At 40.8% G+C, this 15,546-nt stretch overlaps 1 protein-coding gene across 1 annotated transcript in view; it reads right to left on the bottom strand.

Annotated features, from left to right (window-relative positions):
- KMT2D (lysine methyltransferase 2D) overlaps window positions 1-15,546 on the bottom strand; it is a 71,866-nt gene that overhangs the window by 15,243 nt on the left and 41,077 nt on the right. The window contains exons 32-40 of the mRNA XM_072409299.1: window positions 15,319-15,489; window positions 14,873-15,018; window positions 11,949-13,873; window positions 11,387-11,510; window positions 9,385-9,469; window positions 8,075-8,141; window positions 6,884-7,116; window positions 1,097-6,112; window positions 828-965 (exon numbers count right to left, since the gene is read on the bottom strand). Coding sequence (XP_072265400.1) covers window positions 828-965; window positions 1,097-6,112; window positions 6,884-7,116; window positions 8,075-8,141; window positions 9,385-9,469; window positions 11,387-11,510; window positions 11,949-13,873; window positions 14,873-15,018; window positions 15,319-15,489 — 7,905 coding nt within the window. The remainder of the gene's footprint in view (window positions 1-827; window positions 966-1,096; window positions 6,113-6,883; window positions 7,117-8,074; window positions 8,142-9,384; window positions 9,470-11,386; window positions 11,511-11,948; window positions 13,874-14,872; window positions 15,019-15,318; window positions 15,490-15,546) is intronic.

The raw sequence follows: 15,546 nt of genomic DNA, 5'->3' as shown, positions 1-15,546 counted from the left end.
ATGGGGAGACTTGTCCCCATTCACCTTTAGCGCTGATCGACTGAGGAAAGGGAAACCCTGATGACGGCTTAAACGTCATTGAAATTTCCCTTTCCTCAGCCAATCACAGAGCAGAACTCTGCTATGCTGACAGTTTCATTTTCTTGATTGCTCCCGCAGCCCTAGCGGAACTGTGGTATGTGTTCTTGGATACAGAACACATGCCACAGTTCCTCTAGGGCTGCGGGAGCGGTAAACTTAAATAGGGAGACTAGGCTGAGGAAAGGGTCATCAGGTTCTCTTTCCTCAGCCAATCATGGAGCAATATAGGTGAATGAGGAGACTTGCCCTCATTTACCCTATAGTTCCTGAGGATCCCACACTGTCATGAATCCCACGGCTGTGCTTATGTCATGAATGCAGCCGTGGGGAATCATCTTTTCATTGTGGGATAACCTGTAAAAAAAAAAAAAAAAAAAAATTAAGTTACACAAAACACACACATTTAATAAAATACTTTAACATTAAAGCCTGGTTTTTTTTTGGTTTTTTTACACACATTTTTAACCGGTTCAGGGAATGGTTCTATGTACCCCTGTACTCATTCCCTAAAGGGGTTAAAAGGAAAACTTTTAAAAAGGCTTATGTAAAAGCACGGCAAGCTTTAAAACGCTTGTAAAAGTGCAAAAAAATGCATAAAAAGGTGGTAGGAACGTTTACATGCGTTTTTAAACCGTCCATGTAGACCTAGCCTTATACACACATAGTATTGCAACACCGACAATTATAGATAAAAGGATAGCTACATTTAGAGTCTGGAAAAAAGAACTAGCAATTACCACATTTACCTGTTTCAGCTGCTTCACAATCGCATCTGGAGATTTTAAGCTGTCTTCTCTTCTAATCTTTTTACGGGAATTTGGAACTTTTTCATTAGTCTTCTGTGTCCTTTTTGGCTTTGGTATGGCTTTTTTTGCACAGGGGTCCTTAAACAACATACAAATACATAAATGGAAACAAGGTTAAAGAAAAAAAGAAGTGCCCCTCCAGTAAGGATGTTCCAGTAACTTGTAATCTACATTTCAATATTTACCAAGATAAATTATCATCAACTTACGTCTTTATTATGAGGTGCAGCTTGCAACTTCTGCTCCAGAACAGTCAACTTGCTATCTATATGGCCATTGATGTCTGAATGAACACCTTCTGCAGAGCGCTGTGAAGCAAGCTGCACAGTCTTTGCACGCAGCAATTTCTGCAGTAAAAGATGTCCAGCTTCCCCTTTGGCTCCAACAATCGCTACGTCACCATTTGCTTCAAATTTTACATCTTGACTGCCAGACACACCTTGTTCCACATTCTCTGGTTTAGGAGGTGGATGTATCATTTCTCCATTTTCTTGAGGAAGAATGATCTCTCTCCTAGTCTGCTGGTCTTCTGTTTCCATGCTTTCTTCCTGAATTGATGCACTTATCTGCATGTCCCCAGCATTATCAGGGCCTGGCTGGCCACTAATCTCCTTGGGAGATCCCTTATCTTTGGATTCCTTGGCAGAAGTGTCATAGTTTGTTACTTCTACTGATTTATTATCTGATGCATCAGAGACCTGAACTGCTGTATCACTCTGAACAGCAGTTGGTGTACTGGGGAGTGAAGATTCCGAATTATGACTTTGGCTGGTCACTGCATCTGGCAATTCAGCACTATGCTGTAAAGTCTGGACATGTTGTTCTGGGGAAGTGCTCTGACTTTTTGACTGTGAGACAGTTGTTGCTCCCAAACATTCAGCAGAGGAGTCAGGTGGCTCTTTCTTTGGCTCCTGTAGACTCTCAAGTTGTAACTGTGCTTGCTGCTGACGTAGCTGCTGCAAATGCATTTGTATCTGCTGTTGTAACTGAAGCTGCCTTTGGGGTGGCTGATTGAGCATTTGCTGTTTCAACTGCAAAATATGTTGCACTTGTTGAATCTGCTGTAACTTCTGCTGCTGAATTTGTTTCAACTGCTGCATATTGTGGGGTTGACCTTGAGAAGACTGCTGTGGCTGTGTTTGTTGCACTTGCTGGACCTGAACTACATTTTGCTGCAACTGACCTTTTACATCATGAGATTGCTGAGCTAACTGTAGCTGTGCCTGTTGAAGCTGCAATTGCATTTGCACAGCTTGTTTATGATGCACTTGCTGTTTAATTTGTAATTGCTGCATTTGATTTTGTGCTTGTCCCATTTGTTGAATCTGTTGTGGGTTCTGTGCACCTACTTGTTGGATAAGCTGCTGTTGTACCTGAATATTCTGCAGTTGTTGGAGTTGTATCTGTGTGGTTTTGCTTGGAGTCTGCAACTGTGAAGGCTGTTGAAGGTTATGCTGTTGAGGTACCTGGTGCTGAAACTGCTGTAACATTACAGCTGCCTGAGATTGTGGCTGCTGTTGTAGCTGTGGTACTACTTGACTCTGTGAACCCTGCTGCAAATGAGATGCCTGATGTGTTTGTTGCTGTGCATGCTGGACATGCTGCAAATGCTGCTGACCAGTAATCTGCTGTGGCAACCCTGCAAAAGATGACTGTGGCTTATGTTGTCCCTGCTGTATCTGTAATTGCTGAGTCTGTGGTGTTTCAGTTTGTGGAAGTTTCTGCATCAGATTTTGTTCCATGCTTTGGCTGGAATCTTTGACTTGAGATTGAAGCATTTGATCAGGTTGTGTGTTATCTGTCTGTGGTTGATTTTGTGATTCTTGCTGCTTGTTATCTGTTTGCTGTGACAATGGAAGCTGAAGTGCATGTGGCAGCTGATTTAATTCGTGCTGTCCTTCACTTTGCTGCTTAGCTGCATCCAACTGGGGTATTTGTTGCCCTTGCAAATGTTGCTGAGCTGGAGATGGAGTTTGCTGCAAATGTGGCAATAGATGTTTAACTTGCTGCAGGGTTGGTTGCTGCAAAATTTGTTGCTGTGTTGGAATCATCTGTTGCATATGTTGTTGTTGATGCTGCAGGGAACATTGTTTGTTATGATATTCATGTTGTTGTTGATGCTGCTGCGTTTGTTGTAACTGTTGCATATGCTGCAACTGTTGTGTATCTAAAACTTGCTGTGTTTGCTGAGCAAGTTGTACCTGTTGCTGTTTTTGTTGGAGCTGTATTTGCTGTTGTTGCAGGAGTTGTTGCTGTAGCAGTTGAAGCTGTTGTGGGTTTTGATGTAACTGTTGAATTTGCTGCTGTTGTGTCTGCTGCAATTGCGGCTGCTGTGATGGCTGCAATTGCTGCTGGGTTTGCTGCATTTGCTGAAGCTGCTGCAGCTGTTGTTGAGCCTGCTGTAGCTGCTGCAGTTTCTGCTGCTGCTGAACTTGCTGCAATTGTTGAAGTTGCTGTTGATGTTGTTGCTGTAATTGCTGGAGTTGCTGATATGCTTGTTGCAATTGCTGAAGCTGTGACTGCTGCAAAGGTTGAGTCTGTTGTGCTTGCTGCAACTGCTGAAGTTGTTGTGTTTGCAACTGCTGAATCTGCTGCAATTGATGCTGCAGCTGCTGAATCTGCTGTTGAATTTGTTGCGATGCTTGTGGCGGCTGCTGCTGTGTTTGGATCATCTGTTGAGATTGTGACACTGTTTGAACTGGTTGTGCCTGTTGCGATGGCTGAATCTGTTGTGTTTGTATGGGTGGCTGAGTCTGCTGATGACTTTGTTGGAACTGCTGAAGCTGTTGTTGGGTTTGCTTTAACTGCTGAACTTGCTGCTGCTGAGCTTGCTGAAGCGTTTGTTGCAGAGGCTGAACTTGCTGCAGTTGTTGTGCTTGCACCTGATGCTGTACTTGCTGCTGATTCTGCTGCAGTTGTGTAATCTGATTTTGTGTAATCTGATTTTGATGTGTTTGTTGTAGATGTTGCAACTGAACTTGCTGACGCTGCTGTGACACCTGTGGCATTTGATGCTGTACTATCTGCGTCTGCTGAAGTTGTTGCAACTGTTGTTGCTTGAATTGTTGGGTCTGCTGCACTTGTTGCAACTGATGTTGGATTTGTTGGACTTGCTGTATTTGGTGTTGCATTTGGGTTGCCTGTGGCTGCGTTTGTATTTGCTGAAGTGACTGAACCTGTTGTGTCTGCTGCAGCTGAGTCTGATTCTGTTGAAGCTGATGTTGTTGTACTTGCTGTTGCATCGTATATTGTGTTATCTGTTGCTGATTAGAGGATGCTTGCTGGGGCATTCTATATTGAGGTGGAGGTTGTTGAGCCAGATGACGCAAGCCAGATGTAGTCTGGGAATGCTGGTTAGCAGCAGATTCTTGGTTCTGACCAACACCATGTCTAACACCAGGAGATTTTAACAAGGCGCTCTGGTCAAGTTCATTTGCTTGAGGAATTTCACTAGTGCTTTCTGGAGCCGATTTCTGTACAGTAACAGAAGTGCTATCCTCTGTATAATTTGCTTGTTCAGCCCCAACTGTTACAACTTGTTGACCTGAGAAAACACCTCTTGATGGTGTTTGACTACCAGGTGTTCCATTTTGTATCACAGCATGAGATGCAACAGGCTGCACATTATCTTGCTGTGTGGCTTGCCTAAGAGCTTGAGCCTGAGCCTGTTGGTGTCTCTGAATTAAAATAGCCTGCAACTGGTGCAATTGTGGAGGTGTCAAATGTCTCAACTGCGGATTTTTTGCAATAATACTCTGTAGCTGAGCCCTTATTTGAGCCATGAGCTGGGTGTTCTGCAAAGCCATGAGGTTAGCATAAGGAGCCTGTTGGCCACCTAAAGTTGGTCTTTGCTGACCTAGCGGATGTGAGAGTTGCTGGCCAACATTAGCCTTGGCCTGTTCATTTGCCGGTCCTTGTATAGAATTTTGCCCCAGTACGTTCTGCATCTGAATTACACTCGTTTGTTGTGTGGTTGGAGCAGCCATATGTGGGTTTTCCTGGCCAAGAGCTTGTTGTGGAGTCCCAAGGCTTTGCTGTTGGGGAGAAAGTATATTATTCTGTTGTTGTCTTACAGACTGTTGCAGTGGACTTGATGAATTAAATAGACCCTGTTCTTGTTCAGTAGATTGGTTTATCTGCTGCCCATCTTCCGCTGGCTCTAGAGACTGCAAATCTGTTTCCTGGCTCAAGGATCCCAAGGTGCCCTGGCTTAATTGTTCTTGGTTTTGTGATTCACTAGGATCAGAAATTCCTGCACTGCTTAAAGTTGGTTGTTGTGGTTGCTGCTGCTGACCTTGAGTTTCAAGTGAACCTTCTTGAAGCAACGAGGCGTCACTCATAGTATCTTTAGCATTCAAAACCTGCTGAGTGTGAATGCTCTGTGGATGACCAGGAAGGTTTTGGTTTGTGGATTGAATTTGTCCTGTACTTGGCATCTGGGATAATGTGTTGCCCCCCTGACTTAATACAGTTTGCTGCTGCATATGAGGAGATACTCCAACCATGTTCTGCTGAGTCTGGGACAAAACAAGACGAGGTCCTACTATATTTTGTTGTTGAGCCATTGGTGATGATCCCAAAACACGCTGCTGCGCAATCAACATCTGTCTCTGTTGAGCTGTATGATGTTGTAAAGCAGATGCCTGAGAATGTCCTATAAGGGTCTGTGGCGTTTGTGAGGTTGCTTGTTGTACCACCAGCCCGTGTGAATTTCCTATCACTCCATGCTGCTTGCCTAACATTGCTTGAGACACATTATTTTGAGGAGACAGTGGGAAATTTTGGTGCTGCTGCTTCTGTGCTAGCTGTATTCTCTGCTGTTGAAGCTGGCGCTCTTGGATCATCCTTTGCTCAGGGGTAAGACCTTGCAGATTTGGAGCAGATGAAAAGAAACCACTGGAAGTTCCAGGGACAGCTGGGTTATTTCCTTGAGCTGGATGTTGTTGGGATACAGACTTGACATAAGAAGTTCCATGCTGAGCTTGAATAGACAAACCTGTTTGCAGACCACGCAAGCCTCCAGGTTGTCCAACTAGCTGGTTGTGTTGCATGGCAGTTGCTTGCTGCTGCATACCATGTCCAGCAATTATTTGACTTGGGACTTTGGTTAGAACCCGAGTGTTTTGGCGGGGACTGTTAGGTACACCACAGCTTTGTTGTTGTTGCTGCTGCTTAGTTCGGTATTCTGCCATTAGGTTTGTATGCTCCTTCTGCTGTTTACGAACCTTGAAAAAAAAATAAATCATACATTAAAAAAAAGTTAATGAAGCAATATTTATCATACTAAATATACACAATTTCAAACAAACCTCCAAATGAGATTAAATCCATTTATATAGCCCAATATTTATAGTTACTTTCAAATGTTACCTTTAAGTAAAAAGTAAACTAGCTAAATTATTGCATTTCACAGTAAATGCAGTAATAAAGTAACCACAACCTGTATAGTTAAATGTGATGGGATGGGTTACCTCAATCATTGCACATATGCTTGAAGAATGTGGGATAGGAAAGAATGACCAAGCAAGCTCAACATGCCAGTTTTTTGGGTTTTTTAATATTAGTACCAAAGGTTTTAAGACTGCAGATAAAAACAGTGCCTACTTCATGGATCTGGAGACTAAAACATGCTGCAGCTCCACCTCTAGACTACTTTAAACAATACTACACTTCTATAAGCCTTAATTACTGCTGCCCACAATCTTAAGTTCTTCAAATTATCCGCTGGTTCACAGAAGAGATGAACACTCAAGTGTTTGCATGACAATCACAGGTCGTCTTCAAATAGTGCCATTTAAAAATATTCTGTTAACTGGCATTATTTGTCACTCTCTAACTTTTGACTAAATATATGTCAAGATTTCTATGAAATCACTGCAGAATTACACTACAGATATGTTAAGCCTAGACCTGCATGATACCAATTTAGTTTTGGTCTTTAGAACACAAGCCCATACCTTCCATAGTGCGGACTATGAATAAGCCAATCATTTTACCTGGTCCAGCTGTTTCTGAATCTTGCTTTGCTGCTCGGTAACTAACTTCAGTTTCTCTGCATCTGCCTCTGGGAACTCCCGTCCAGCTTTCTTTGCAGTCCTTTGTTTAGCACACAGAGCTTTGCGAGACTTGCGGTGAACCCCAATTTGTTCTTCCAGTACTTTTAATTGCATCTGTAAGAGTTGCTGTGTGTGCAAGAGCCACTCTTCATAGTTGTGTGGGTCTGTATCATCTACAATATGGTAAAAATGAATAGGTAACATACATTGCTGTGGTTTGAACACAATTATAAATTTTAGGCAAAGGGACAGAAACGTACAACAGTTTTATTCTTGAAAAATGTAATTTAAAAACAAAAAAAACAAAAACACACAACGGACCAACAGCCCTTATTTGGTCACAAGTCTTAAAGTTTACAATAATAAAATGATATATCTCCTTATGTGATATATCAAAGTATATATTATGCTTGTTATCACTTATCCTATAGCACTATGATTGCCTTTTACTTTGTACTGTTTGTTGAAAAAATAACAAAAAACCTTGAAGTGGAAAAAAAATCACGCTATACTTAAAAGCTATACTTAAAGCTGAATGCACCAAATTGGTGACCCATTTAGACAAGTGCAAATTAAAATCAAAATCTACAATCTCTCTTTCATAGCAAAGCTTAGACTATGGGTGGAAGGAGAAGCAGTCCAAAGAGCAAATCCTGTGTGCTGCAGTCCTTATGCACTAACAAGCAACATGCAGAGAGGAAACAGAAGAGTGACAAATGAGCTCAGTCTGTCACCTTTCCTTTTACTGCCCAGTAGCTCTGGATTCATCATTAAGAATGAATCCATTGACAAAACAAGTCTGCATTCACTGTTCCAGTTCAAAAGCTCCCTTGCCGTGCAATATATTTTGACTACTGTCTAAATTTGTTTGAAAATATTATCTATCAAACTCTATGATATGATACTTTAAATGCAAAGATGCAGACTCAATGAATGAGAGAACTTCAAAAGAGAAGTGTCAGCAAAGTGTTTATGCTGCAGCAGAAAAAAACTTAACGTACTCAAAACATTCCAATTTACATGGTTTTAAACAAGTAGATTTTTTTGCCAATATATTTCATTGCCACAAATCAATGTGGAAGTAAAACTTCAGCACTGATGTTTTTCTTAAAAACAAAAAGGGGTACTTACTGATTATTCCTTGCACTATAGCAGGTGGGTTGGGACGAGGCTGAGTCGGATCTATGCTGCTTCTTTCCTAGAAGACAAATAAAGGGTAACATTAACACATAAAGCACCTTTATTTAAATAGTGACAGCCTACAAAGAATAAAGCCTTCTAGCCTAAAGACAGAGGGTCTCACAAATGAGTTAAAGCAGAAACATATAGGAAGGATCTGACTGGATGAAGTAAAGGACATAAAGACAGTTTGAGGTATACACTGTAGGGGCTAACTTAAGCCGCGTACACACGTGCAATTTTTGTCGTTGGAAAGGATCTTTCACGATCCTTTCCAACGACAAAGGACTGCACGTTGCATGAACGGTGCTGTACATACAGCACCGTTCATGCTCCATGGAGAGGGGAGGGGGAGAGCGATGGAGAGGGAAGGGGGAGAGGGATGGAGCGCCACTCTGCTGCGCCCTCTCCCCCTTCCCTTTCATTAAGATCTGTTGTCGTCCATTGTCCGTGGATCCCCCAGGACAGTCGTTCGGACGATGGACGACACCGACTGTACACACGGCAGATTTTCGGCCGATATCTGGCCGATGCCGATTATCGGGCGATAAAAATCTGACGTGTGTACGCAGCTTTACATATGCAAGTTTTAAAAACACATGTGTGATTAAGTGTATGTCTAACAAAATTTTAGGGTTCCATGAGAACTATTTTCCCTAATTTTACATTATGGTAATTTATAACGCTATTTATCTTTATAGTCATCTTTTATTGCTGCCTGTGTTCATACTACACTCTACCATTGCAAGTGTGTTATCTGGGCAGATTTATACCAGTTAATTATGTAAGTTCAGAAACGCACACTTTCTGTAGGAAAGGAGAGTGGGAGGGTTTTAGTACTATAGCAAAAGAAAACTAGTAGGTCCCACTCCACAAAACTGCATTTCTCACATATTAGGCAATGTGACTTAATTGTCTCTATTTGCAGGAAAAACAAGCACAGGTAGCCTTTGGGTCACTTTGGCACAAATATAGGTGTGCAATCACAAGAGTGGGGAAAAAAAAGAGTGCATTTACAGCCAAATTAACAGGTTTAAGTGGCTTTCTGGGAACCCTATTTTTTTTTCTCTTTTTCAACTCCTGTCTAAGGCTACTAAAGAGATCTGGTTGGAAGTGTTGGCTGTAGCTTTAAAACACAGAAGGCTTCAACAATAAAAATAAAGTTTTAAGACTCAAAAAATTGCTGCTTACAACTGCCGTGTAGACTACAAATATTTCTCTTAGACAAAGCAATACTTCACAAATGTTCAGTGCTCACTTACCTGTGAAGTACCTGGCAGCCCCTGGGTAGTGGACTCTGTAGGTGCAGGAACTCCTAGTCTTTGAGCAAGAATGGAAACTTGTTGTCTACAGAGAAACAAACAAAAAAAAAAAATATTTAAAAAAAATATAAAAGTCAGATATGGATATACACAAACACACACAAAAAATAGAACAAACCTTTAGCAACATTATCACCCTATTCATTTCAAAGCAAACCTACCACAGGAAAATTATGGAATCTGAACTCAACAATCCTACCTCAAGAATAATACCTACAAATACTAAACTACTCTTGAACTGTTATCCTAAGAGCATGGACGCAGATCCCTCCATCCCACGCCATCATGGCCATCTTCTGGCTACGTCACGCATTCTCGAACTGCACAGGCGTGAGATTGGGTGATGAAGCCTGCTGTAAAGGGGGAGGGGTGGTGGAGTGCCGATTTCTCTGCGCATGCGTGAGATCTGCATTTTTTTCCCCATTACAGGGGAGGGGGGGAGCATCCAAGAGCCTCCTGGGATGCATGATGTAGCTATCCCAGGAGGCTCTAATGTGGCGATAAGGACATACAAGGGTTATCTGCCCTTTTATGTAAAGTAAATATTTTGGCAATACGTCTGCTTTAAGCAGAAGAGAGTGACCACATTAAAAGAGAAATTTCTTCCTAATACGCTAGCTGCCAGGCTTTAATGATAAAACACCATACTTTAAATACTTTATAGCGCACATCCAAAAAGAAAGTAAAGTCAAATTTCCTGACCTGCACAATTATGATTAAGGTATTTTTTCCAGGGGGTCAGCATGCCAACCTAGCTAGTAACATTTTCAGAAGAAGGAAAATCTAAACACAAAATGTGCGAGCATTCACTGCCAACATTCAAACCAGTAATCAACAAATGCCAATAACTTATTGTGAATGCATCCATGGTGTGTTATGTTATTCCAAAAAGGAAAAAAAATCAGGTCAAAGTAATTTATACTTTTGAGTAGATGACGCTGTGTTACAAATCCTGTCGCAGATGAGTTTTACACTTTATGCGAACACAGCGCCTCCTAATGGCCGAAGTAGAAAGCTAGATTTCAAGTTAAAATCTCTCAGCTTAATATTTAGCATTTCATGTATGTTTATTGTCATAGTAATAACGAAGAAATATTGAATGATAGTTATTTTTCAGGAAATTTGTGTTATAACATCCTAAGCATGATATGTGAGCCCATCTACTTGCTGAGACAGGCTGCAATATGCAATGTTCATTACTGCAGAAACAGCCAGGCGATGTCCCAGACCCGAAATTCTTGGTACAGCCAATCAAGATGGCCGAAGATCATCCAGAAGCGGAAGAATAGAAGGAAGAGCATTAGTGTGCACAAGCATTAGTGAGCACTGTAAATATGCATAAATGCACAACATTTAAATGCATTGGAGCTCTTGTTTTTTATGCCTGACAAGGCATAATGATGCTTTTCTACTGCTGTGCATAGAATTACAGTAGTAAAAAGAAAAAATTTAAGAATTAAATTCAGCACATAGTAACACATTTTACTATCCCATCAAATGCAAAATACAGGTTTGCTGGATATCAAAATAGTAAAGAGCTTGTACCTTCAAAAACTCCTCTGTTGCCTTGGTTGCTTGGTAGAGGTGAGAGTTTATGAAAAACTAATAAGAAAACACTACTTGTGGCAGGGCCGTCACCAAGAGGACCTGGCATGAAATATTTCAGGAAACAAGCTGTACAGGGTCAGACAGGACCACACAGTAAAGAGCAGTGAAGTAGAAAGGAAGATAAGTATGTATCCAGGAGGGTTTCACACAAAGGGCTGGGGGCGAACTGAAGGATATCTTGTACTATGGTCACAATTGTCCTTTAATGGACAAAAAATGTAAGTCATTTTCATATGTGCACACAAATTGGAAAAGAAAAAAAAGTAGGGAGCTTACAGGTTTAGGGATGATAAACAGGTGGAAAGAGTAAACAGATTAAAGTAATATATCATACCTGTTAATAGCTGGTGTGACACCAATGGTACCCTGAGCCATAACCTTTTTAATTCCTTTCAAAGCCACCATCTTTGCCTTGGCAATAGGATCCATAATGTCATCGGCTGCAAATTTATCAAGATCTGAAATCATATTAAAAATAACGTATTAAATATTCAGGCATAGCAGAAATGTAAAACATTGGTTTGGGTAAACCTACCGAGTAAAGTTCAATTTCTGCTACTGGACAATTTTAAATAGTCTGCACCATTCATATTATAGGAAGCTGACATCACTAGGGCAATTTAAACAAAAAATAGGATGTGACAGGGAAAAAGCATGCCAAGCACGGCGCATACATTTCATGTGCATTAGCTGTGCTTTTAATGACAACAAATAAAGTATTAATAAAAGTAAAACTGCCAAAAGTTAAAATTTTATCTTACATACAAATTATATATCTGTGCACCCAAATTTTATAGGCTTCGGAAGAGATGTAAAGATAGAATCAGGACCAGAAATTCATAAAGGCAGATTTTAACACTAGATGCATTGTATATTAAATAGAAACAAAAACATACCTGTATCTGGGAAAAAGTTGTTTGTCAGCTGCTGCTGTTGCTGCTGCATAACCAACTGCTGCTGTTGTTGTTGCTTCATTATTATCTGCTGACCCAAGATTGGCTTGGAAGAAAGAGCTTGCTGCTGATGTCCACCAGTTTGTACCAAATGCTGCCCACCAAGCAAGTGACTCTGGTTAGCACTGACATGCATGGGTGACTCTAGTGTGGAACTACTTTGTACACCAAGTCTTTGCTGCATTTGTTGAGGAGGAGATAAAAGCTGTGAAGCAGAACCTGTACCCTGATGCCTAGGTAAAAGGCCAATTCCAACTAGATTTGCTTGATGTCCATCTTGTTGAAGGTGAGGTGCTGAAGAATTTGGCATGGCTGAACTGGTTAACATTGAATGAGGCTGTACACCCTCTGGATGCTGTGCTGTCATCATTTGCTTTTTCTGCTGTTCCTTTTTCTCATGTTCTAGAAGGTCCTCCATTAGGAGTGGAAGTTCACTAGCTACAAGAGAGCTCTCCATCTTATCTAAATCATCACTAGGAGACTGCCGATTGCACTGCAGGCCAAGTGGACCTTCATCCAAGTCAAATTTCCCCAACATTAAACTGCTTGGATTAGCCATAACCGAGGATTCTTTAATCGGGAAAAGGGAGCCACTCTGGTTTGTGGCTTGAACAACATTTGTACTAGAAGTATGAAGATTTGACCCGGATTTTAATAAGCCTAATGAAACCTTTTCAGTTCCAAGGGATGACTCAGTTTTAATATTGACAGAATTGCTAGCAGAAAACTGACAAGTATTAGCCTTCAAGCCACCATCTTCTAGCTTTGGTTTTAAATCACCTGTATATGAAGGGTGATTTGTTTCCACACTGGAAGTGACTTGAGAAGTACTTTCACAGCTATCAAGGCCAAGTCCCAAGTCACTTGCTAGTTTATCTTTGGTTATTTCTAATTCTGTTTTAGCTTGCAAATCTTGCTGCAATTTGTTTGGCAGAGGATCTGTTTTCGTCTCTACAACTGGGTCCATTTTAAGCATTGCCTCCTCTTCTGCTTTTTCATTTGCAGATTCAACTAGACGTAAATGTTCGTTGAAAATATCTTTTTTGTCTCCTGTGTCCAGCTCTGGGTCTGTATAAGCAAGGAGATCAAACTCATCACCATTCAATAGATCATCTAAATGTGGATCATTTGTCTCAAGGTTATCAAGGTTGTCTAAATCATCATCAGCTTTAGCAACGTCAAGGCTCAAGTTGGCCAAGTCATCATCTTCCAAGTCTTTGTGTGAATCAAAATCAACATCAAGCTCTGGAGGTTCCTCACACTGTACTCTACCAGCTCCAATTCCAGCGACAGAAACTTCCTTTGAATTTTCAGGCTGCGTGGCTGCTGGAGGAAGTTGGACACCTGTTTGTTGTGGAGGGATTTCTGGAGCAGCATCAACTTTAGTCTGAACTGGCTGTGACACATTAATAATGTTTCTACCCTGAGGAATTGATGGAGGAGTAGCCATGATTTTCTGAGGCTGTAATAATTGATTCCTTATTACTGGTACTTGCAAAGGATTACCATCACCTCTAACTACACCTGTCATTAAGGAGGAGTTGGTACCATCAGCTGGCAAAAAAAAGCGGGGCCTGTTTTGAGAGCCAGGTGGTGAAAAGGGACCACTGACCGGCAGCTTCTGTCCATGATGACGCAGTTCAATATAGGGTGCCCCACCAACAGTGACTGAAGAAGGAACCTGATCTCCAGGAAATGGTAAACGCACTATTCCTCCACTGCCCACTGTAGGACTTTGTGGAGGACGATTTACCTCTGGAAATCTAACAGGAGTCATAGTCCTTTGTGCCACTGGTGACTGCCAGACATTTTGCTGGTCAGGGTATGATCCTCTTGAATAGAAGGGCTGGGGTGTTTCCGAAGGATGCCTTAAGGGAAGGAAAAAAAAAAAAAAGTGTTACAATTATTATTGGTACTTTAACACACTCAGCATAACATATTTAACTTCATAAACTGCCGCTAAAAGAATTAATCTCCAGGGCAGTGTTTTTTATCCTGGAGTTAAGTACAAAACTGTATAGACATCACAGGATATTGGGATAACAGAAATACAGATCCTGTATTTGCTGACTTTTGCCAAAATGCTCACCTTCTTTCCTTAGCCAGTTTCTGGTCTGGAACAAATATGTAAGGCAGAAATGACCATTTGATCACCATTTACGAGGAGGTCACAGTGGACCAAATGTATTACCTTAGGCCCTTTGCCACACAAACAACTATATAACAGCAATTTGTAGCAGCCAGAATTCTCTGAATTGTTTTCTCTGACTATTCAAAGTTGGATACAGAGTTCCTGTTGTAGCTGGCTACAATGCCCATCTACACAAGTATAAATTCATTAGTGTGTCAACATCATCAACTGCAAAGCATAACATTAATTAAAAAAAAAAGCTGAGAGATTGTCTTACTGCTACAAAATTGCTAGTGTGACATAGGCCTAAGTTATAGGTAAAGAGGAACTAAAACAGAATTTTTACCTTATATAAAAGGGTTATCTACCCTTTTGTGTAAAGTGAAATTTATGAGTTTAGGTACGCTTTGAGGAGGACAATAAAAGCAGCAGCTAGGGGACTAGGGGACTATATTCTTAAAAATCCCATATCGTTCCTTATTTGTAGTCTGACAAGTCACAATAAAGATCAATAAGCTAAAAATAGAATGGTGCAGTTATCAAGTAGCCTGTTTAAAGTCTTAGGCAGTTCCATTTCTAAAACCAATATTCCAAAACCACAATATTTTCTTACAAGCAAAAGTCTCTGGCATTAGAGAAAACTGAAGGAAAACCTTCAACATTTTGACTGGGTACAGGGTTCAGATTATTAGGACTGGGAATTTCACACCATCCTTTCATCCTCAAAATAAAGTACCTGACAGAAATATCCACAGTGGCAGGTGAAGGAGAAGGCAAAGGTGTACTCAGTCGCTCCTCTTGTGAAAATGGTGATGTTACTACTTGTCCAGGACCTTTGGGAGCACCGGGAGAGGGTGGAATTACTCCGATTTCATTTTTAACCTGCAGAATTAAAAAAATATGATTAAAAAAAAAAAAAAAAAAATCAACAAGCAAAAATCCACCAACCTCTTAAACCATTAGCAGTAACATAAAAAGGAGATTATCTTCAGGACCTGCACTATTATTAGTTGTAAATAATATTACAGTAAGTAAATATTACAGCTCTTTATACATAGGCAATTACTCAAACCCAGCATGCTTATTTTAAATAACACAACCTTCCAAACAGAAAAATACCCCTTTGACCTGCCAGACCTCTTAGATATATCACATCTTCAAACATTAGGACAGAAGTCTCACCTGTGTTGGGTATGCAGCAAGTCGTCCCGATGACTCATAACTCTGAGCACCAGGTTCTCCACTCCACCCTGGCTGTGATGTGTTTAAAGCAGCAGCAGCAGCTTCTTTCTCCTGCCTCAAAGTATTCCTCTGGATTTGTTGCCTGATAAGAAGCTCTCGCAATCTTTGACGCTAGATAGTATAAAGACATTTCAGTATTTAAAACATATCTAGTAATAAGGAAGGAAT

This window comes from Pyxicephalus adspersus, chromosome 1 (assembly GCF_032062135.1).
Source record: "Pyxicephalus adspersus chromosome 1, UCB_Pads_2.0, whole genome shotgun sequence".
In the NCBI taxonomy this organism is placed as follows: Eukaryota; Metazoa; Chordata; class Amphibia; order Anura; family Pyxicephalidae; genus Pyxicephalus; species Pyxicephalus adspersus.
The sequence above is the reverse complement of the archived record's forward strand: the minus strand, read 5'-3'. Positions and strand labels throughout refer to the sequence as shown.